The following is a 20,236-nucleotide window of genomic DNA, read 5'->3' as shown; positions in this document are numbered from 1 at the left end:
ACAGACACTTGCCATTGAGCTCTCCCCCATGCCATGTCCTCACCACCACCCAGCAACATCCTCCAAGACCCGATCGGGGAGCTCGACGCCGCTCTTCGCTCCCACGCCTTCGGCATCGACCCCCTCTCACACGTGCTTGTAGACCAATCCTTCCCACGTACGAATGCCGAGCGGGCGTCGGTCGCGTCCCAGGTGCGGGCGACCAAGCAGACCTCTGATCGAGTCCACGCGCGCGCCAAGATCGTGCTCCTCGAGAAGGAGGGGGAGGCAGAAGTCGTACTCGACCAGCGGGGATATACTGTGAGTCCTGGAAGCTGCTACGCGCGCTGGTACAGTGGATGCTAACACCAACCTTTCCTCCTGGACTTGGACCGTTAAGATCGAGAACACAACTGCACCCGTGCAGGTCACATCACACACTTTCGAGTCGCTTGACGCGCTCCTTATCGCCCTCTCTCCGGCGTATGTGCGCGCGATGAACGATGCCGTCGCGGCGCGCTTCGCACAGGGCGTCTCGGAGCGTCGTTACCACGGCCACGAGGATGAGGACGCCGAGGAGCCAAAGTGGATAGACTAGTTGACGACACCAAATCGAGACGGGTGAGCACGACCATGCACGAGGACGCGAAGGCGCAGCGTAGCAGAGGTGCTTCTTTTTTGAGATGGTACGGCTACGTCGCCGGCTGCGGCTGGGTCGGCAGCTGAGGAGCTATGAATGCCATTAGTATGACCCTGTCGCGTTCCACATCCGGGCGTCGATCACCTCTAATCCTCTTAAGAAGGAAGACAATGCATGTTGTATCTTGAAACTCTCCACTTCACCATGGCAGCCGCAACCCAAGATGTTCGGCCCAGTACGTGAATCCTCAGCGACGCTGACGCAGTGTCCATGCACGAGCGCTACAGCCTTATGCGCCAGAACACTGGGCACCCGCACGTGATCCTTCACGTCGTATCGTACCTGCCTGACGCGATGCCTTCTTCTGCAGCCCTCGAAAGACGTGTGGACGAGCTGCAGGCCGCGCTGCCGATGCTCTCCGCGCGCGTGGTCGGTGCACACACTACAAAACCCGGTTATGTCCCGGGTGATGCGTGGCCGGCCTCCAATATCGTCACCCAGGCCCCGGCGGTGTCCGATTCGGTAGCCGCGTACAAAGCGGCCATGGACGCGTTTACGGCGTCCGCTATCGCGACCTTGACAGGAACCGCGGCCCCGATGTGGCGCGTCACCCTCTTCGCGTCTGATAATGGGGAAGGATACATGACACTCGCGATCAACCATCTCCTCATTGACGGACGCGGCTCAACTCTGCTCCTTGCCGCGCTCACCGCGGACCTCAATGCTCCCTCCACAGTCGAACTTGAGGCTTGGGAAAAGCCCACAACGTTCGACGACACGATCCCGACTACGCCTTCTCTCCGTTTCCTTCTTCCGATCGTGTTCCGCGAACTCCTCCTCCCCAAGCTCCCACGCTTCGTCCAGTCACCCTTCCTCGCGTCGGACCCGTGGCCCGCTGAACGTCCCGGTGATTCCCTCACGTGCGGGTGGGACATCCTCCTCCTCTCCCTCTCACCCGACCTCATTGTCAAGGTGAGGGAAGCTGGGACTGGGCATGGGATCCGCACCCTCCACCCGCTGCTTAAGATGGCGTACTGCGCGGCAATGTGGCGGGTGTTCGCCAAGTCGACACTGCACATCACGGTCGACACGGCGCGATCTGAGCGGGACGCTGCGCTTGGGCATGCCGCGATCACGCACAACTACGTCAGCAGCACGATGTGGGACGCCACCCTGGCTGGGGAAGATGACTTCTGGGAGCGCACAAAACAGCTCGCACAGGCCGTGGGGCCGGCCGGCGTGCTACCTGGACGCATGAACATGGGTTTGCTGCGTCACATCCCCGATCCTGAGGTGGACGAGAATGCACCAGGGTTCAATCCACTGCGCCCAACGGGATGGGAGAAGTACTTTGTCGAGCGTACGCAGTCGGGTCGGCCCTTCCGCGACTCCATGGCACTAAGTAACCTTGGTCGTATCGCGCTTCCTCCAGGCGCGAGCGACGCGTGGTGGGGCCAGACGGCGACGCCATTCGGAAGCGCCATCATGGCAAACGCTATTGGGCATGAGGGCGGCGTGCGCCTCAGCAGCGCTTTCCGCCTAATCACGACCAGCATCGAGGAGGCAGCCGAGATGCATGCCGTGATTGAGCGCGTGCTCGATCGCATGGCTGGCGAGGGCGAGGACATGACGCTGGCGGAGATCACCGCCTAGACATTAACGGCAGAGGCCACTTCTGCCTTGAGACCTATACCTAGTCGAGGAAATACATAGCCCAGGGAGTGCATGTTGAATAATACCTAACCCATGATAAGTACCCAGTCATGTTATAGAGACTTGAAGTCATCGACGTGACTACAAGAAGCAGCCGGAGCGCATGGAGGCCAGCCAGTCTTCAGGTTTCTGGAAATTACTCTTTACGTAATCAACTGCCCTATGGCTCAGTTGGTTAGCGCGTGGAGCTGTTATTCAATTGACAACTCCGAGGTCCACGGTTCGAGTCCGTGTGGGGCAGTACTACCTTTTTGAAAGCTGAGTGCGCTAGCGGTTAGGGTTGGTGCTTGGAGCAATGCTATGCGCGCGATTGAGATGGAGACGTTTTACGGCTAGGCACAGCGGTTAGGGAATACAAGAGGTGTTGACGATATGAAGAGGATGCAGGAACGCGATAACTACAAGCTCCTCAAGTACGACTCTATTCAACAAGAGGTACTGGCGTTAGCACATGCCGGCCGAAATGGCCAAGAAGCGCAAGAGCGCCACGAGGAAGAACACCAAGGCGGAGACTGACGACAACCTCTGCGCGGAACTGAGCCGATATAAGAACAACGCGATCGACGTGGACAACGAGGACCAGTGTGAGGAGGACTAAATATTATGTTTGGAAATGAGTATAGTTGCAACATGTAATATTGATTGTGCCTTGTACAATAGGAATTATGCAGCCGGTATTTATTCAGCCGCTTTGCGTCCTTGGTGCATGTTCTATGTCTCATTTATCGTGACTCGTTCAAACAGATGACACAGATAGTGCATTTCAAGACTAAAAATGCGCCGTCCTTGATCGGGACCCTTCCTAGGAATAGTGAAACGATCATTGTTGGGACGAGTGCTGAAGGTCGCGCATGCGGTGCTCCTGCGCTGACTGACTTTGCACGTTGTCAGTAGAGCCTCGTCCGGGCCCCGTTATGAGTATATGTTCATAACAGCAAGGTTACCACCTCGTCGCACTTGGCGTTTTGACACATGCCAAAGCTAGTTGTCTTGCGTGGCACCACGCCAGCCTGCTGCCAAGAGATTGGCAGGGGCAGGGACGGGAGACGAAACCAATAGACACTTGCCTTGCGGGGGTCTCGTGGCGGTCCTTAAGCCGGCGTGTCCTGGACTAAGGAGAGGAGAGGAGAGGAGAGGAGAGGAACAACTAAGAAGGAAGGGACAGCAGAAAGGTCGGTGTCGAGCATTGTAGCCCGCTACCCCGCTTGAATCGGAACAACCGACCCCCTCTCTCCCCTTCTCCCCCTTCGTGCACAGGCCTGTGATCCCCAAACATTCAAAAGGATTCCCCACCAGGGAGTTGAACCCTGCTCTTTCGCGGTGGTTTCCTGTTCTGAGACAGACGCTGCGGGCGTCCTCGAGAGGATCTCTCTTCTGAGAGGCGAATATACTAACCGATATACTAGTGAGGAGTTGTTCAACACTCTTGAAGACCTGCATATGTCCCTACTCTGGCACCCTAGGTTTGACAAGTGTGATGACATCGGCTGTTTCAGATACTTGAATGTCCAAGCGGTTACGGCGGAATCGGAGTGGCGATCGACCATGTCACTTGGTATGCGCGGCGTGCGGTGCCATGCCGGTGGTTGTGGCGGAGTGCTGGCTTGAGACTCACTCGGGCCCGAGGGCGCCGCCAAAAGTAGTGAATGACAATCGATCCATCGTTGAAAGGCAACTATGGATAGAACTCGCTAGGGGAGGCTATGCCAGCCGCACGCAGTGCCTGTCACATTTCATACATCGGCTATTTCCTCTTCTGCTGCCCACAAATCAGACCTTCTCATCATGCGCATAATCAGCCTTCTCGACATGAGGCGAACCCGAACCATCCATGTCCTCGGTAACCGGTGGCGGGATGCCGTTCGGCGGCCACACCTTCTTCTGCCGCCACTGGCAGTACTTGCTCGGCCCGCCGAAGAGCCTGCCCATGCTTTCAATGGGAGTCCCACGGGTATCGGGGATGAGGACGAATACGAAGACGGCCGTCGCAACGCAGCAGAGACCATAGAAGACAAAAATCCACCCGCCAACCGCTGCCTGCATGTGTGGCGCGCTCATTGTGGCAGCGAAGGACGAGAGCCATTGCGTCGCCGCTCCGAAGGAGCCCGTGAGTGATCGCACCGAGATGGGGAACATTCTGCCGTTAGCCCTACGTGATCTAGCTTCAAGCGGGAGAGGCGGATGGCAATACGGGGCCAAAACAGGCCCGGCAGAGACGAAATGGGATTTTCTGCGTGTTTTCATGAGTATCCACGTCTTTCGTCTTTCGCCATCGTTTGTCGTCTGCCTCTCAACAAGACTGGTCCAACGCACTCAGAAGATACCGTCCAACTGAGGGAGTTTCCGCCCCAGGACCTGCAGATTAGCATCAGAAACGTGTAGAGATGGAAAAGGAAGAAAATGTGACGAAAAAAATTCGCCATATTCCTGTCAAAACCATGATTACTGCCACTCACCAAATGAACGAGTACAACATGATGCAGGCTACCGCGCCAGTGCCTTCTCGCTGCTCGGCGGACGAGAGCATGCCCTTCTTGGACGCGGGGTCGACAGCAATCACGTAAGCGCCAATATAGATGAGAGTGATAGCACATCCGCTGGCAGAGAGGAGCCACGGGACGCGCCGGCCAGAACGGTCCACGATGAACAGGCAGAACGTGATGGCGCCCACAGCCTTGTGTCAGCAGGCTCTGAGGACAGGTTTACCTTGACGAGTCCGTAGAAACCGGTGTAGAGGTTGACGTCTTCCTTGGCGATGCCAACGGAAGTAAAAAGGGTAGGCGAGTAGTCTTTGGTTAGCCTGCTTCATCATTGCAAGCTTACAGTTCAGAACGACAGCGCCGCTAAAGTTCATAAGAATGAACATGCAGAAAAGGCAGATCATACGGTGCCGCATGTCTGGGACCTGGAGTTCCTTGGCGAATGCGCGAAGGTAGGGCAGCATACCCCGCTTTCCGCCGGCAAACTTGCGCTCCTCGTCAATGACCACACGCATCATCGCTACCTCCTGCTGGATATACTCATGGTCCTCGGGAAGCTGGCGGACGTACGAGAGGATGGTCATCGCCTCATCCTCACGACCCTGGCGGAGCAGCCAACCGGGTGATTCCTTGAGAACGACCGATCCAACCGCCAACATACCGCCCGGGATAAGCTGGACCGCCATGGCGACGCGCCACGACGTGTTACTCGTCACGTCCATGTGGCTTGTGATTCCATAGTTGATCCAGAAACCGACGAGTGAGCCGACCTGGTACGCGATCTCGAAAAAGCCCGTGAGCTGGCCACGAATGGCTGGGGGCGAGAACTCGGCGATAAAGGTTGGGATTGTGGCGGTGAGCACGCCTGGCGTCAACTCGTCCCGACCAGATACTCACCGACGGCGAAACCTGTAATGGCGCGGCCAGCATAGATCATGGCGAGGTTGTGGGTTGTCACGGTCATAAGGATTGCACCAAGGTTGAACAGGAACGCGCTGACTTGCATCGGCCGCTTGCGGCCAAACGCCTCCATGCACGGCCACGCGAACACTGCGCCAAACCATGCGCTGCCAGTAAAGGTCGAGGTCAGATTGGTCGTCATGGACGTCTGTTGTGCCTTGGTCATCTTGTCAATGCCCATCGCCTCCTTGAACGAGGGTCTGGCGATGGTCGTGCCGATGAACGCGCCTGCCATCAGCACCGCGAGTTGTTGTGGCATACCGTCATATCCGAACGTGAGCGCGCCGCAACCACAGATGATGGCCAGAGCGTACACACGCCAGTTGTACACTTCCTTCGGCGTGGGACGGTCCTCGATCTTCTTGAACCCGCCCATGGATGTCTGTTGCTGACTGTGGGTGGTGGGGTGAGTGGGGTCCCGCGTGGGGTGTGGGGAAACGAGACAGGTGTAATCTGGCCCGCCTTAAGGCGTTCAACATGTCGACCCGGAGACATGACGGCCGGCGGGCGGCCGTTTACCGACTCGGGATGGAGGTGCCGAATGACGGTTAGCGAGCCCGATGGAGCCCCCATTGGGATGCTGAGAGTCGAGAAAGATGACGATGTGAGCAGACCATGAGAAGACCCAAGCACTGGTAAGTCCGCACCGGCGTCGTATATCGTCCCGGTCCCTTGTTGACGAGGAACAAGCACCCCAGCTGACCATGGTTTAACGTTGTCAGTCGGCCCGGGACGGTAAACGCCGGCATTCTTTAGAGTTAGTGCCCAGACTCGGTGTTCACCTCAACCGTTCGGTGGATGAATGTACCGCGACTCCGAGCATCCCAGCAACCGACCAAGAGACTGGCTCAGCGTCGACCATGGGCCTTGATTGCGAAGTGTGTCGGTTTCACTACCCGACCCAAACATGTGCTAAATATGCTTCTATTTTATCGCGAAAACAGTTGACCACTCGGTTGCGGATGACTGTCGCACTCTCCTGCCCACATGCCGTACATGTGAGTGCCGAGTTCCGAATTTGGAGCCCACCTGATCTTGGCACCAGGACACCAGGACATGATGGGAGAGGTGCCGAAGGCGCCGAGTGGGAATCGTGCGTTTGCCCACATGCCCATCGGTGTTTACACCTGCCGTCATCGCGGGTCTCGGACAAGACCGATGCGGTCAGTGAGCGGTGGAGTGGCTGCGGATCAAGTCCTGCAGCTAAGCATGCAATAAACAGGGCTGCAGATTATTATGTGCTTGGGTCAGCATGTATTTGGAACGTACGGGAGGGTCACACAAGCCGGAGGCCGCAGGGCCAGCTTCACCAAGAGGCCTGCAGAACGCGCTCTGAGGGCGCAATCTGGGGGCGTTGGCTTTGTGTCCTGCGAGTCAATAGGAATTCCCAACATAGTGTAGCCTTAGTTAATCCATGCTGGAGTAGAAACAGGGATGCGCTGTGGACCATCGCCAACAAGAAACGTTCACCGACCAGCTAGGCAGCATTGAGCATATTGTTTCCTGGAGAGCTGCGTATACTGACTCGTTTTCATCACCACAACCACCAGCGAACAGCGCAACACATTGTGGCGTGTCGCACGGGCTTGGCTGATAGTCAAAGGCTGGTCGTCGGTGATCTCGATGTAGGTAGCATTGTGGCTACAATCAACCCATGTTCACCATGGCAGAGTAGGATGCTTACGATTTGGATCTTTTTATCCCACTCGTAATAGGTCCCCCCGGTGGTTGCTGCGTGAGTCTCGATGACGGATATCGTGGTTGCGGATAGCCTCGCTGCAGAGACTAGTTCACTCATTGTAGTTGACTCCGGATGGGCAGTTCGATCGCGTTGTTTGGTCGGAATCAGGAGGAGCCTGCCCGTTTGGCCCACCACGGTTCGTCTGTTATTGAGCGCGGTCATGTGATCATATGACCTCCGGCGGATCAGTCAGCCGTGTGGACGAAGCTTGAGAAGCCTGCGTTCTTACGGTGTGTGGGGTCGGGCTTTTCCGAAGAGGTCACACGCTGGTGACATCGCGGACTTGGCTGGACCGACTCGGTCTCCGAGGTGCACGGCAGGCTACGGAGGCAGGTGAGCTTCAGACTGGTTTCGCCGCTCTCTTGACTCATCATTACCGCCGTTTGACGTCAACCGCTGGTTCCAGGTCAGTAAAGCAATGATATTTCGCATGCTTTTTACATTCCTCGAGCCCTGGCACGTGGGCCTGGATACCGAGCCGGGTGCGATGTCTGGCATCCCAGTCCAAGGCCTTGTCAGTCCTGGTCAAGGACATGTGCGCGGGTATGGGGCATGTCCGCTGGCGTCGCTCATTTATCGCTGTGGCTTGTTGATCGTTGACGTCAGTCGTGCAAGCTTTACTCGGCCGCTGCTCTTTACTTCAGAGGGTTGCATATGGCTAAAATAATCTCGTTACATTCCGCACACACCGGCGGTCAAGCCAGCTTGCCCTGCATGCCAAGTTAGGAAGTGATGGGAAAGACCGAAGAAGACGGGTGACGTGGCCTTCTCACGCTATGGAGCACGGCGGCCGAGGCGGCCGACGCGGCCTGAAGCAGTGTCGGAGTCGAGGTTGTGGGATCAGGGTTAGAGTCGAGGCTGACCGGGAGTGGCGAGGCTACAGTACAAGGTTACCGAGGCTACAAGGCTGGGATGGGAGACGTGGGCGGCTTCGTCATGTCAACAAGCTTATACAAGGATCCCCAGGCCACCTGCAAGCGAGGTGTTTGTAAAGGGTCAGAGCACGCATTCCGCTTCGTCTCCAGCTCTCTCCACTACTTATAACTACCCTTATAACTACCTGGAACGGTCAAGTAGTCTCTGCTCACTATCGGCAACATGCGCGCTGCCGTATTCCTTCTCTTCATCGCGTTGGCCCACGCTGAGCGGATAGCGCTGCACGGCGACCGCCATGACCATGGTGCTGAGCTCCCCTCCCCTGTCGCCTCTGATGAGGAAGTGCCTCAGACGGTCTCACTCGCCCTGGCATCGTCCTCCTACCTTGCCTCTCCATCCGCAGCCTTACCAGGCCACGATCACGGCCACGGCCAACCTCCGGGACACAACCACAACTCACACGCGCCAGTCAGGGAGGTCCTTGACGACATAGGCCTGCACGAGTGGCACGACTTCCCCCCGACGTACATGGACGCCGACTTCAGGCTCACGAAAGACTCGGTCATCTTCGGCGAGGTGTTCCCAGAGGGCTGGGACCCAGAATCCGTCGCGAGCCACCCCCAGCTCATGCTCGCACACGTCGTGTGTATGGCTGCGTCGTACTTTGTCCTCCTGCCGATCGGTACGTGCAGAAACTTCTCACGCTTACAGTAGCCCTCGCCCTCCGCGCTGCAGGGCACCCATTACACCACTTCCTGAGTGGCGCGTCCTTGGGCGTCGCGATTCTTGGGTGGTGTGCCGGCGCAGCGTATAAAGCTGCCATGCCTGATCTGTGAGTGTACGTTGGAGCATGCCAACGGCGCCATGCGGAGCGTCGTCGGGTGTCATGGTGCAAGCCAGCGGCTAACACCAGCTACGCGGGTGCCAAGCACGGCGGTATCGGCAACATCCTGCTTCTCACGCAGATCACAATGGCTATTGTCGACTCTCTAACGCTTATCAAGCGCAGTATGGGTGTGTACCGCTCGGGCATCCGCGACTGGAAGCAGTTCTTCCATGCCCTGCTCCGTTACGGTGGCGATGACAGGTTCGCCGTCGCGAACCGGTACGAGATGATCTGGATACCCGACGAGCATGACGACGGTGAGGTCAACGACCGCCAGCGCGTGATCTTTACGATCGGTGGCGATGACCTGTCGCGTGTTGCCTCGCCGGAGCCCATTACACCGTTGCGCCAAAGCACGGGCTCTGATGGCACCCTGCACGACTCACCAACGACATCGCGTAACTCCCACCACATGTTCGAGATGGGTGCAGAGCGGCTGCACAAGATGGGTGGGACGCGTTCACACGGCGCTTTCGATCAGGAGAACACTCCAGCGTGGACGGTCGCGCCAGACAGCGCGCCGCAGCAAGCGTCACGATGTGTCTCGGGAGCCCGCGCCCTCCAGATCGTCCTGACCTGGGTACGCCGCACGCAGGTGATCCTCGCGTACGTCGCAGTGTGCACAGGTATCCCGGTGTACGTCGGCATGTGTCGGGCAGGCTTCATCAACACATGCGCGGCGCACATCGTCAAGGGCTCCATCTTCTTCGGTTATGGTGTGCTCACGTTCGCCCGGTATCTCGGGGCGTACGCGGACCTCGGGTGGGCGTGGAACCGCAAGCCGGTGGGCTCACGCGCCGTGTCTGCGGAGATGGTCGAATGTGCCGTCATCTTCACGTACGGCGCAACCAACACGTGGATGGAGCGATTCGGGTCCAAAGCTGGCGATCCGTACACCGTCAAGCAAGTTCAGCACATTAGCATTGCGGTCATGTTTGCGTTTGGCGGCCTGGCCGGCTGCCTCCTAGAGAGCGTGCGTGTGCGCAAGCTTCTCGGCTCGGTTATCAGTACCAACGCCACTGGGCCTGTTCGCGAGCCACCAACCTATGGGTTCAGTTTCAACCCGTTCCCGGCGCTCGTGATTGCTATCACGGGCCTTGCGATGGCGATGCATCACCAGGATTACGTGTTCCAGGTGCAGATCCATTCGCTGTGGGGCGTCTTACTCGCCGGCGGCTCCCTGTTCCGCTTCCTCACGTACTGCTACCTCTGGTTGCGACCACCGACCGATTCCATGCTCCCCTCGCGTCCGCCTACCGAGGTGCTTACAAGCTTCGGATGGGCTGCTGGCGGTATCGTCTTCATGCTGAGCGATGAGGAGGTCGCGTTTGCGGCGATGCGCTCGGGCTTTGACGACATGATGGCTTTCCTCAACTTTACAGTCGCACTCACGTGTCTCGTGTTCTGCTGGATTGTCGTCGTCATGGCCGTCAAGGGTTTTGCACTCGTTCGGGTCAAGAGCGGCATCCAGCTGGCTATGGGCGACGAGGAGAGCGTCTAAGCCAGAGACATGTGGCAGATTGTAGACTATTTCGGCGCCGTTTATAATTGGATGTATTCTTCTGGCAGCGAGGGAGTGTCAGTTGGTAAATGCAATCGCAGCAGAGTCTCGTTAATGTATTGGAGACCAACCTCGGCGTTGAATGCCAAGATTCAGGTTGGTAGTTTGTGAATGGCGTAGGGTGCAAATGTGTGTCAGATGAATCAAAGTCAAGAGGAATGTGTAGTGTAAGGAAGGGGATAACGGAGATTGGGGCGGTGCTGGATGCTTGGAATGAAGCTTGGTGCACCGCCTGGTTTATATTCTTGCCCTGTGGCGCCGCATGGTTCCATCGTGTCGTCTACACGGCAACCGGGACTCGAGCGTTCGGGAGAGACGAGCTCTTCCCTGATGTTGGAGTGACTTTGGTTGTCGAGTTTGATGCATGTAACTAGGGGTTGTCTAGTGGTGGGTAAGGTAAACTTATGGGAGATGGCGGGAAGTGAAAGGCTTTGGAGTGAATACAAGCGGGAGCCCTAATACAAATGACTTATTTTAAATACAGACGTGGAGGTGGGAAAGTTGCAACTCAATTCAAGGCACAATGTATGACATCCTATTTACCCCCTTTCCCCTTGCTTACTCCCTCCAACTCTTGAAGTCATTCAACTCTCAAACTATCCAACTCGTCTCAACTCTTCTGCTTTTCTCATTTTCTTAATCAGTCCAGGTGACATTACCATCTTTATCATTCCCTCCCCTTCGCCCTCCATTGTTATACTTTCCACATCATACCCACAACTCCACGCACTACCATGGCCTCGGCTCCCATCAGGCAGCCACGCGGGCCCCCTTCCTCGCCAGGCGCCTACCCCGGCGCCCCCGCAACCACTGCTTCCCAGTCGTCCACCGGAGTCGGCGCTGGCTACGCGTCCGCCGGCCCACCCATGGCCGACTCGGAGAGCCTTCTGCGCCGCAACAAGACGGTGGCGACAGCGGCGCGTGCCGCCCAGACCGCAAACCGCTCCGCAGACAGCGCCAGCGCTTCCGCAGCCTCACCGGCTGCTGACGCAGCCGCATACCGCCGCAGCCTGGGACCGACGACACTCGAGGCTTACCAGCGCCAGCTTCGCTCAGGGTCGTTCTCCGGCATGGCACCCAGCCCCCAGCTCGCGGCAGTCGGGAGCTCAGCCGATGGCGGCCTTGTTCGCCATACAAGCGTTCGTGGCGACTTTGCATCGCGCGGCGGCCAGACCACCGAGGAGACACTGATCGAGGACGAGCCTCTCGACCAAGTCCCCTCCACTGAGCCCAGCAACTGGTACAAAGGGTTGTCGCGGCAGAGCTCGCTGCCGTCCCGCAGACGTGAGTACTTTGTGGACACGATATGTGAAGGCCCGAGCTGACGTGCGACTTGCGCCCCTCGCTCGATTGTCCATTGTTTGTCGTCCGCCATTTCATTCTCCACCACTCCGCTCACATTGATACATGTTCCGCTTCACATGATGTCTTCTGCGCACGTCCGTTGTCCCCATCACATCGGCTGCCCAATGCGATTCTTCACCATCGACGCCCCGAACCACGACTTGATCATTGTTATCCTCTTCTCTCCACGATTACACACACACACTCCGATTGGAACACACATTCGCACGCCCGCATCCCTCATGAAATCAGTCAACGGGGTCAACCCAGGCCTGTTCACACCGGCCGAGCCCCGAGACCAAGGGCCACAACCTAGCAACTCTAGCTCAATGCCACCCCCACCGCCTCGTCCGCCTCGTCGTGTCTACCAGCCGGCTGACCAGGCCAATTCCCCTCCCCCCACTGCGGCGTCGACGCAATCCACTCATTCCCGCTCTTCATCATCGCACGCTCCGTCGCATTCGCTAGGATCTCTCAGCATGCTGGCCAACCCCCACTATGAGCCGTCGGCGACGTCGTCGGTCCCTTCGACGCCAGGAAGCGCTGGACATGGCAGCTACAACGAGGCAGCCGCGGCCGCTGCAGCGCTCCCAGCTGGCGTGTCACGCACGCAGTCTCTTCGCGCGCACATGCACCACAACCCTCAGACGATGGTGGAAATGGGGACTCTTGGCCGCAGTGCTTCGATGCGCACTCCAGGCGAGCTGTCGTACTCGCGCCACCACCAGTCTCCTCCTCCCCCACCACCACCTTTCAGTCTAGCTACGCCTCCTCGCAACAAGGGCCACCTCCCCCATTACGCTCCCAGCGATGACGGCGATGTCCCGGGCGCCGACCTGCAGCGTCACCACTCGCTCGGCCGCTCGCAGGCGCTCTTATCGCTGGATCAGCGCGAAGATCTCCGTCGCCGCCTGGCCACGTCACCCGGCGCTGCTTCCGCGACATCGGCCGGCACCCCCAACGAAGGCGCTGCTGGACACTCGCGCCATCTTTCCGAGATAGACCAGTCGGGTCTTGGGCGCAACCTGTGGACGCCTGGTGTGCCTATGCCCGGCGATGACGGATGGTCGTCGAGTGCGAATACGGCTCAGCAGCTCCAGGACGCCCTTGACGCCCTGTCTATTCGCGATGGCGGCCAGATGCACCGCCCGGCACCGCCGACGATGGGCGAGGAACCGTCGTGGGTGACCAACCTGGTCGGCATGCCTGGTCAGCCGTCGCAGGCATCGCAAGTGCGTCCGCTGGGCTGGGACGACCGCAACTCGCCATATGGCGGTCTCAGCCAGTGGGGTGGTGGGCCGTCGCTCCAGCCCCCGCCTCTCCTCTACCAGCAGCAACAACAGCTCTACGCACAGACCCAGGCGCAGCTCAAGCTCCAGGCTGCTGGCATCGGCGGCGGGCTGCCTCTCCACGGCCTTCCTCCCATGCATTTCCAGCAGGGCTACATGGGTGGCAACTACCTCGGCGCGCCGTTCAACACCGGCTACGGGACGCAGCCTGGTCCCATGCCCAGTGGCGGTGGCCTCCCTAGTGGCCCTGGTATGCCTGGCGGCCCGCACATGAGCGCGCATGATGTTGACGTGATGGAGCTGGCGCGCAGCAAGGGCCTTAACCCGGCCACGTTCGACTGCCGCCCACCCTACGCACGCTTCTTTGTCATCAAGAGCTACACCGAGGACGATGTGCAAAAGTCGCTCAAGCACGAGGTGTGGTCGAGCACCGTGCTAGGCAACAAGCGTCTCGACAACGCGTGGCGCGAGAGCCACGACAAGGGACCGTGGGTACGCGCTGTTGCGGCGCTGACGTCAGTATCTATCTGTTCTTCTCCGTCAACTCGAGCCGCAATTTCTGCGGCGTCGCCGAGATGATCTCAGGGTGGGTCTGACGCTGATGGCAACCCGCTGATGATAGTGTCGACGAGTCAAAGACATCAGACATCTGGGCCACTGACAAGTGGAAGGGTCTCATGAGCGTCCGCTGGCGGTTCGTTCGCGATGTGCCCACAAGCGCACTCCGGCACCTGCGCCTTACCAACACTCCCGACCGCAAGCCGATCACCACGTCGCGGGACACTCAGGTGAGCTAGAGCTGATACAACCGAGCTGACGGCAGGAACTGCCCTACGACATCGGCTGTGAGGTCCTCCAGATCTTCCTTGACCACCAGCATAAATCGAAGACGAGCCTTCTGCAGGACTTTGCATATTACGAGCGCCTGTCGGCGACACGTTCGACTGGCAGCGCGACACCGACGCAGGGACCGGGGGGTCCTGGAGGTCCTGGCGGCCCAGGCGTCCATCATGGACATGGCGCGATGCACGGCGGCCCTGGTGGCTATGCTAGTCCGCACATGAGATAGGCGGCCGCAATAGTCGGCCGCCTTCTAACGCTGTTCCCACCTGCACCTACCTAATTTCGCACTATCCACTCGGTTGCTCCATATATCTAAGGCCTTGGAACGTTACGAATGTATCCTTTGTCATGAGACAAGAATTAGTTGCGAGTAGCGGATTGAGGTGGGAAGTGTGGAGGTTGGGCGGGTGGTCGTTTGTTGATGTGGTGAGTTGCGGACCTGTGAAAGGTCGAACGCGTCGCGTCGGCGAGATCCGAGCAACGCCTATCTATCATCAACAGTTAGTCGCTACGCCATGCATGCGCCTCGAGTCTTACTGCGTGCGCCAAACACGCCACTGCGAGACCCATTCGAGTGGTAAACCTAGGTGGTCGGGATCGAATTGGGTTTGCCCTTTTGACTGCCGCCTCGAATTCGCGGGGCCCATTTCCAACGGGCGGCACTCGGGCAACCGATTTCCAAGCTTATCGTGCCCACCGGTGCCTCCCCTCCCAGTAGTCAAGTTATTTTTCCCCATTGACACCGACATCCAGACCTCTCACTTGTGCATCATCCACTAAACAGACATGGGCCTCAGCCAGACCCAGAAAGACCTGATCGCCGGGTCCGCCGGCGGTATCACCCAGGTGCTTGTTGGCCAGGTGAGTCGCTTTGTTTACATTCACAGGGAGGGAAAAGTGGGGACGAGGGCGAAGAAGGGGGACGGGGAGACGACGATCAATCCAGACAAGATGGGTTGCGAGGAGATGGGCGCGGATGAGTTGAGCAGTCTTCTGCGAATACTTGCGTCTCGATAGGGAGTCGGAGGGAGCCTGGGGCGCGATACGGCGAGTGGGGGGGGGTCAGAGGTCGGCAGGGGAGGGATGGGCGACCGATGGGTGGATGGCACTGCACTATGCAGCTGCAGCTGGCAATCGCTAACACTAGCCCTTTGACATTGTCAAGGTCCGCGTCCAGACCGCCGCACCGGGGACATACAAGTCTCCTCTCGACTGCGCTGCCAAGCTCCTGAAGAACGAGGGACCGCTGGGTTTCTACAAGGTGGGTAAGCGTGCTTTCCGAGGGACTTGTCGGCGCCCCTCTGCCTGTTAGTTATGAAGATTGACGGCAGGGAACTCTCACCCCGCTTCTTGGTATCGGCGCGTGTGTGTCTATCCAGTTTGGTGCGCTCGAGTGGGCGAAGCGCTTCTTTGGCCGCCGGAACGGCGGTAAGGAGCTTTCTCTTGCCGAGTTGTACGCTTCCGGCGCGATTGCAGGTGCGGCCAACACTATTGTCGCTGGACCGGTCGAGCATATCCGTATTCGACTGCAGACGCAGCCAGACAACCCGCGTCTGTATAAGGGTCCCCTGGATTGCGCGCGCAAGCTGTACGCGCAGAACGGCATTGCTGGTGTGTTCAAGGGTCAGGTGGCTACGGTGTGCCGTGACGGTATCGGTTATGGGTACGTACAAGTCTGATTACCTGGTTCTGGCCACGGTATTGATGTCAGATTCTACTTCCTCGCATACGAGGCGCTTGTCCAGCGCCACATCCGCAAGAACGGTGGTACGCGCGAGGACATTTCGCCGCTCATGTCGCTGGGCTATGGCGCGATTGCGGGATACGCCCTCTGGGCCAGCATTTACCCTCTCGACGTGGTCAAGTCCAAGCTCCAGACCGACAGCCTTGACCCCAAGAAGCGCGTGTACTCGGGTATGGTGGACTGTTTCCGCAAGACATGGCGCGCACAGGGATGGCGCGGGTTCACTGGTGGTCTCGAGCCGACTTTGATCCGTTCGCCATTCGCAAACGGCGCGACGTTTGTTGCGTTCGAACTGGCCATGCGTCTCATGGGCGGTGACAAGCACGAGCATATGGTCATGCCGGACCCGACGGCGTAGATCTTGGACGGATCACTGGACGATATATGCATAGAGTGTACAATGGCCTAAACGTGGTTGACGAATGCTGATTGCTGACGACTCAAGGCGCTGGCTAATGGAATGACCAAGTCGCTCTCCACACCGACCAACCAACCAGCTATTCTACTCACACCAGCTCCCCATCTCCCACGCATCCTGGTTCTCGCCATCCACCTGCGCACAGGTGCAGTGTCTGAAGTGCGCGGCTGCTCGAAACTGCGCCCGTAGTCCCAACTCTCTCAGACCTTGGTCTAGCCATGCCAAGGTCATCAACCACCTGCCCTATGGCTCAGTTGGTTAGCGCGTGGAGCTGTTACGAGCAATCCAAACAACTCCGAGGTCCACGGTTCGAGTCCGTGTGGGGCAGTGCTTTTGCTGGGAGTAGCAGTTGGCTGTCTCGGTGCGTCAGCCAGAGGTGAGAAGTGGTCGACCAGGTGCCCTGGTGTTTGTCTGTACGTTCCCCTCTAACCGCAAAAGCGGCTGAAGCCAGCCGGAACCGCTGCTCTTGGGCTGGCACAAGACGTGGACTGTATGCACACCCGTCAAGTGTTACTCTGCCCGACCAGCCGGCGCCTTGCAATGTCGATCAGTGAGCACAGCCGCGCACTTGCACTCAATATCATCTGCCCCATCATTGCCCACCGTCGATCATCCAGGCACGTTGTCGATCCGCCACGGCACAAGCCCCCCCCCCCCCCTTCCAACGTCGACTCCAAAACCTCCCATCTCCTCTCATCTCCTCCTCTCGGAGGCCAAAAGATAGGCAGAGGAACTGAATCCTCGTCTGACGAGAGTGGGATTCGAACCCACGTCCGAAGACTGCGGATGTGCTTGCACACCTTAACACAGCGCCTTAGACCGCTCGGCCATCTCGCCTGTGGGGGAGACGCGTGTCACGTGACTCATGTTGTTGGCGTGGAACAAACGCTTGACCAGATCGAGGCGTGCTGCCTGCACGCAGAGAGGGAGGGGCCAAGATGGAGGGAAGGAAGGAGGGAAGGAGGGAAGGAAGGAAGGAAGGAAGGAAGGAAGGAGGAGCAGGAGAAGAGAGGGGTACTAAAAACTGGTAGAGGTCGTCGCTCCTATGCGCCAGTGATGGTCAGCTGCATGCGTATGGTTTGACAGTGTGTGACAACAATTGAAGCCCGTTACGTCGTGCTGGCATTCTGACACCCGCTCACCCTTGTACTGCACCTAGCCTCAAGGTCCTAGGCGCAGGTAGGAGAGGAAGCTCGAGAGATGGTCGAGAGATGGCCGAGAGATGGTCGAGAGATGGTCGAGAGATGGTGCAAGAAGTGGTGGTGAATGAGGGGGGATAATGGAGTAAGAAAGTTGAGTATCGGGGAGAGAGGGAGAAGAAGAATAGACAAGACAATCCGATACATTACTACACACTTCATCCCGTTACGCATCTACCTCCTTGACTTTACAACCAGAAATTGGTAAGAAGCATGAGTCACTCCTCCCGATAGCCCCAACGTCCTCGTAACAATGTCCCAAGTATGACATATGGCAGATACGGCGAAACAAACGAAACAAGGGCGCGCGAAAGTCTATGCGCGGGAGCAGACACAGGCAACTAGAGCTCGCAGCTTAGAGCTTGCCTTGATCGATCATCTGCTTGTAGTAGAGGACCATCTCGCGGACACCGTCGCGGACGCCCCAGCGGGGCTGCCACTCGATCGTCTCCTTGGCGCGCGTCGTGTCGGCGCGGCGGCGCTGCGGGTCGTCAGTTGGCATGTCCTTGTGAACAATGCCGACACTCTTGGGGTTGGGCTCGCCCTCGGCCCGCTGGACCTCCTCGACAATGTCGCGGACGGCCTCGGCAAACTCCAGAATGGTGAACTCGTGCGACGAGCCAATGTTGACGGGACGCGTCTCCTCGCCGTTCATGAGGAGGATGAGGCCGTCGACGAGGTCGTGGATGTACTGGAACGAGCGGGTCTGCTGGCCGTCACCATAAACAGTCATGTCCTCGCCCTTGAGGGCCTGAATGATAAAGTTGGAGACCACACGGCCGTCGTAGGGGTTCATGCGGGGACCGAACGTGTTGAAGATACGGGCGACGCGGACGTCGACGCCGTCCTGGCGCATATAACCGTAGGTGAGGGTCTCGGCAACACGCTTGCCCTCGTCGTAGCATGCACGGGGCCCGATGCAGTTGACGTGGCCCCAGTAGTCCTCGCGCTGGGGGTGCTCCTCGGGGTCACCGTAGACCTCCGAGGTCGAGGTAATGAGGAAACGGGCCTTGGTGCGCTTGGCAAGGCCGAGCATGTTAAGGGTGCCCATGAACGATGTCTTGATCGTCTTGACAGCGTTGTACTGGTAGTGAGGGGGCGAGGCGGGGCACGCGAGGTGGTAGATCTGGTCGACCTCGATCATGAAGGGCTCGACAACGTCGTGGCGGACCATCTCAAAGTTAGGGTGGCCGACCCAGTGCGACACGGTGGTGCGCGATCCGGTGAAGAAGTTGTCGAGGACGGTGACCTCGTGGCCGAGGAGCATGAGGCGGTCGACAAGGTGCGAGCCGACAAAGCCGGCACCACCAGTAACGAGGATGCGCTTGCGCTGGGCATCGGGAAGGAGGCGAACGGAGGGGAACTTGGCAAACGTGGTGTACTGGATCCGGTTCGTGTCCTTGTCGTAGACCGACTGCGTGCCGTAGTCCTTCTCGGCCGAGCCGACGTTGGTCGTCTCGGCGCCGGCCTTGATGAAGGCCGGGGCCTGGGGTTAGTACGTGCGGGGTGGGTGGGGGAGGAGGAGATGGTTTTGGTTCGGAGAGGCGGGACGGCCAAGAGCGGTGGTGGGCGCTAGGTTTGAGTGGGAGCGGCGCCGAGGGCCGAGGGGTGGTAGGGCTCGGTTGTTGCAGACGTGCAGAACGCAGAAGAGGATTGGAAAGCGAGTAGGGCAGCGGGTCGACAATGTGACAAGCGTAAAGGTGAAGGCGCTTGCCAGGCGTCACACACCGCCCTACTCGCCCCCGCAACCCTCGCACCGGGGCGACCGAGGCTGCTTTGGGGCCACTCGCTCGCGACATGGAGCATGGTCCGTGGAACGCGGCTGGTGACAAACCTAGCACGATCCCAGAAAAAAAAAAAAAGGTTTTGGCGGGCCAGCACAAAGACTCACAAGGTAGAGCGAACGGAGGGTTTTGGTGTCGACGCGCGAGTCGAAGCCGTTACGGTCGTACCCGACCTCGTGAATCGTCTCCGTGGTCGCGGCGATTTCATCGGCCTGGAATTAGCGAGGGAGGGAAGGAAGGGGAAGAGAGAGAGAAGGGGAGGGGAACTGGTGAGGAGAGGTTGGATGGGGAGGGGGAGGATGAGGAAGATGAAGGCGAGGAGCTCAGCAGCGCTCACTTTGGAGGGACAGTTAGACAAACATTAGTCAGACTGCGAGGGGCCCAGCTTTGATGTGGGAAGACGACGGGGAAGGGGATACACGAACGTCGAGGGGACTTACAGTCTTGGATGGCATTTTAGTTGTTGTAATGTAAGAGTGGGATGAGTGAGTGTAAGAGGAAAGAGCGGATGGCAGGATTGTGAATGTAAGATGGGAGTGGTAAAATAACCCAGTGACCAGCGTGGAGGTTGGATGCACTCGATCACCCAACAGTCAGGTGAGGCATGAGGGATGTAAAGGGTTTGGTGGCAGGCAGATCGAAAGGAGACAAAGTAGGGGCGGGGGGAACAAAGATCCCGAGTCCGCCAACATGTGCAGAATGCGCCGGCACATCAGAGGCTACCTTATCAGGGTCCAACATGGAGACTAATCGCATGCCTCGTCCTCGTCCTCTCGTCC

General features: G+C 58.5%; 7 protein-coding genes across 7 annotated transcripts; 5 read left to right on the top strand and 2 right to left on the bottom strand.

Moving 5' to 3' along the window:
* Window positions 1-33: 33 nt before the first annotated feature.
* On the top strand, window positions 34-577 carry CcaverHIS019_0310880 (uncharacterized protein; the record flags this gene model as incomplete). Its single annotated transcript, XM_060599606.1, has 2 exons — window positions 34-300; window positions 380-577. 2 exons carry the CDS (start codon window positions 34-36, stop codon window positions 575-577), a joined length of 465 nt encoding a protein of 154 aa, XP_060456283.1.
* Window positions 578-823: 246 nt separating this feature from the next.
* CcaverHIS019_0310870 (uncharacterized protein) lies at window positions 824-2,272 on the top strand (the record flags this gene model as incomplete). Its single annotated transcript, XM_060599605.1, has 2 exons — window positions 824-854; window positions 885-2,272. The coding sequence occupies 2 exons, from the start codon at window positions 824-826 to the stop codon at window positions 2,270-2,272; spliced, it is 1,419 nt and encodes a 472-aa protein (XP_060456282.1).
* Window positions 2,273-4,102: 1,830 nt separating this feature from the next.
* On the bottom strand, window positions 4,103-6,148 carry CcaverHIS019_0310860 (uncharacterized protein; the record flags this gene model as incomplete). The annotated part of the gene is made up of 6 exons (XM_060599604.1): window positions 4,103-4,469; window positions 4,646-4,687; window positions 4,789-5,006; window positions 5,039-5,121; window positions 5,156-5,677; window positions 5,710-6,148. 6 exons carry the CDS (start codon window positions 6,146-6,148, stop codon window positions 4,103-4,105), a joined length of 1,671 nt encoding a protein of 556 aa, XP_060456281.1.
* Window positions 6,149-8,611: 2,463 nt separating this feature from the next.
* Window positions 8,612-10,776, top strand: CcaverHIS019_0310850 (uncharacterized protein; the record flags this gene model as incomplete). The annotated part of the gene is made up of 3 exons (XM_060599603.1): window positions 8,612-9,071; window positions 9,104-9,221; window positions 9,303-10,776. The coding sequence occupies 3 exons, from the start codon at window positions 8,612-8,614 to the stop codon at window positions 10,774-10,776; spliced, it is 2,052 nt and encodes a 683-aa protein (XP_060456280.1).
* A 794-nt stretch (window positions 10,777-11,570) lies between these two features.
* CcaverHIS019_0310840 (uncharacterized protein) lies at window positions 11,571-14,538 on the top strand (the record flags this gene model as incomplete). Its single annotated transcript, XM_060599602.1, has 5 exons — window positions 11,571-12,120; window positions 12,433-13,957; window positions 13,990-14,055; window positions 14,092-14,257; window positions 14,293-14,538. The coding sequence occupies 5 exons, from the start codon at window positions 11,571-11,573 to the stop codon at window positions 14,536-14,538; spliced, it is 2,553 nt and encodes an 850-aa protein (XP_060456279.1).
* Window positions 14,539-15,098: 560 nt separating this feature from the next.
* YMC2 (uncharacterized protein) lies at window positions 15,099-16,414 on the top strand (the record flags this gene model as incomplete). The annotated part of the gene is made up of 4 exons (XM_060599601.1): window positions 15,099-15,173; window positions 15,460-15,573; window positions 15,644-15,975; window positions 16,024-16,414. The coding sequence occupies 4 exons, from the start codon at window positions 15,099-15,101 to the stop codon at window positions 16,412-16,414; spliced, it is 912 nt and encodes a 303-aa protein (XP_060456278.1).
* Window positions 16,415-18,028: 1,614 nt separating this feature from the next.
* On the bottom strand, window positions 18,029-19,912 carry CcaverHIS019_0310820 (uncharacterized protein; the record flags this gene model as incomplete). Its single annotated transcript, XM_060599599.1, has 3 exons — window positions 18,029-19,159; window positions 19,565-19,669; window positions 19,898-19,912. The coding sequence occupies 3 exons, from the start codon at window positions 19,910-19,912 to the stop codon at window positions 18,029-18,031; spliced, it is 1,251 nt and encodes a 416-aa protein (XP_060456277.1).
* Between the last annotated feature and the right edge of the window lie 324 nt (window positions 19,913-20,236).

Source organism: Cutaneotrichosporon cavernicola (genome assembly GCF_030864355.1).
Source record: "Cutaneotrichosporon cavernicola HIS019 DNA, chromosome: 3".
NCBI classification, from domain to species: domain Eukaryota; kingdom Fungi; phylum Basidiomycota; class Tremellomycetes; order Trichosporonales; family Trichosporonaceae; genus Cutaneotrichosporon; species Cutaneotrichosporon cavernicola.
Note: the sequence above shows the minus strand (reverse complement) of the source record. Positions and strands in the feature narration are given on the sequence as shown.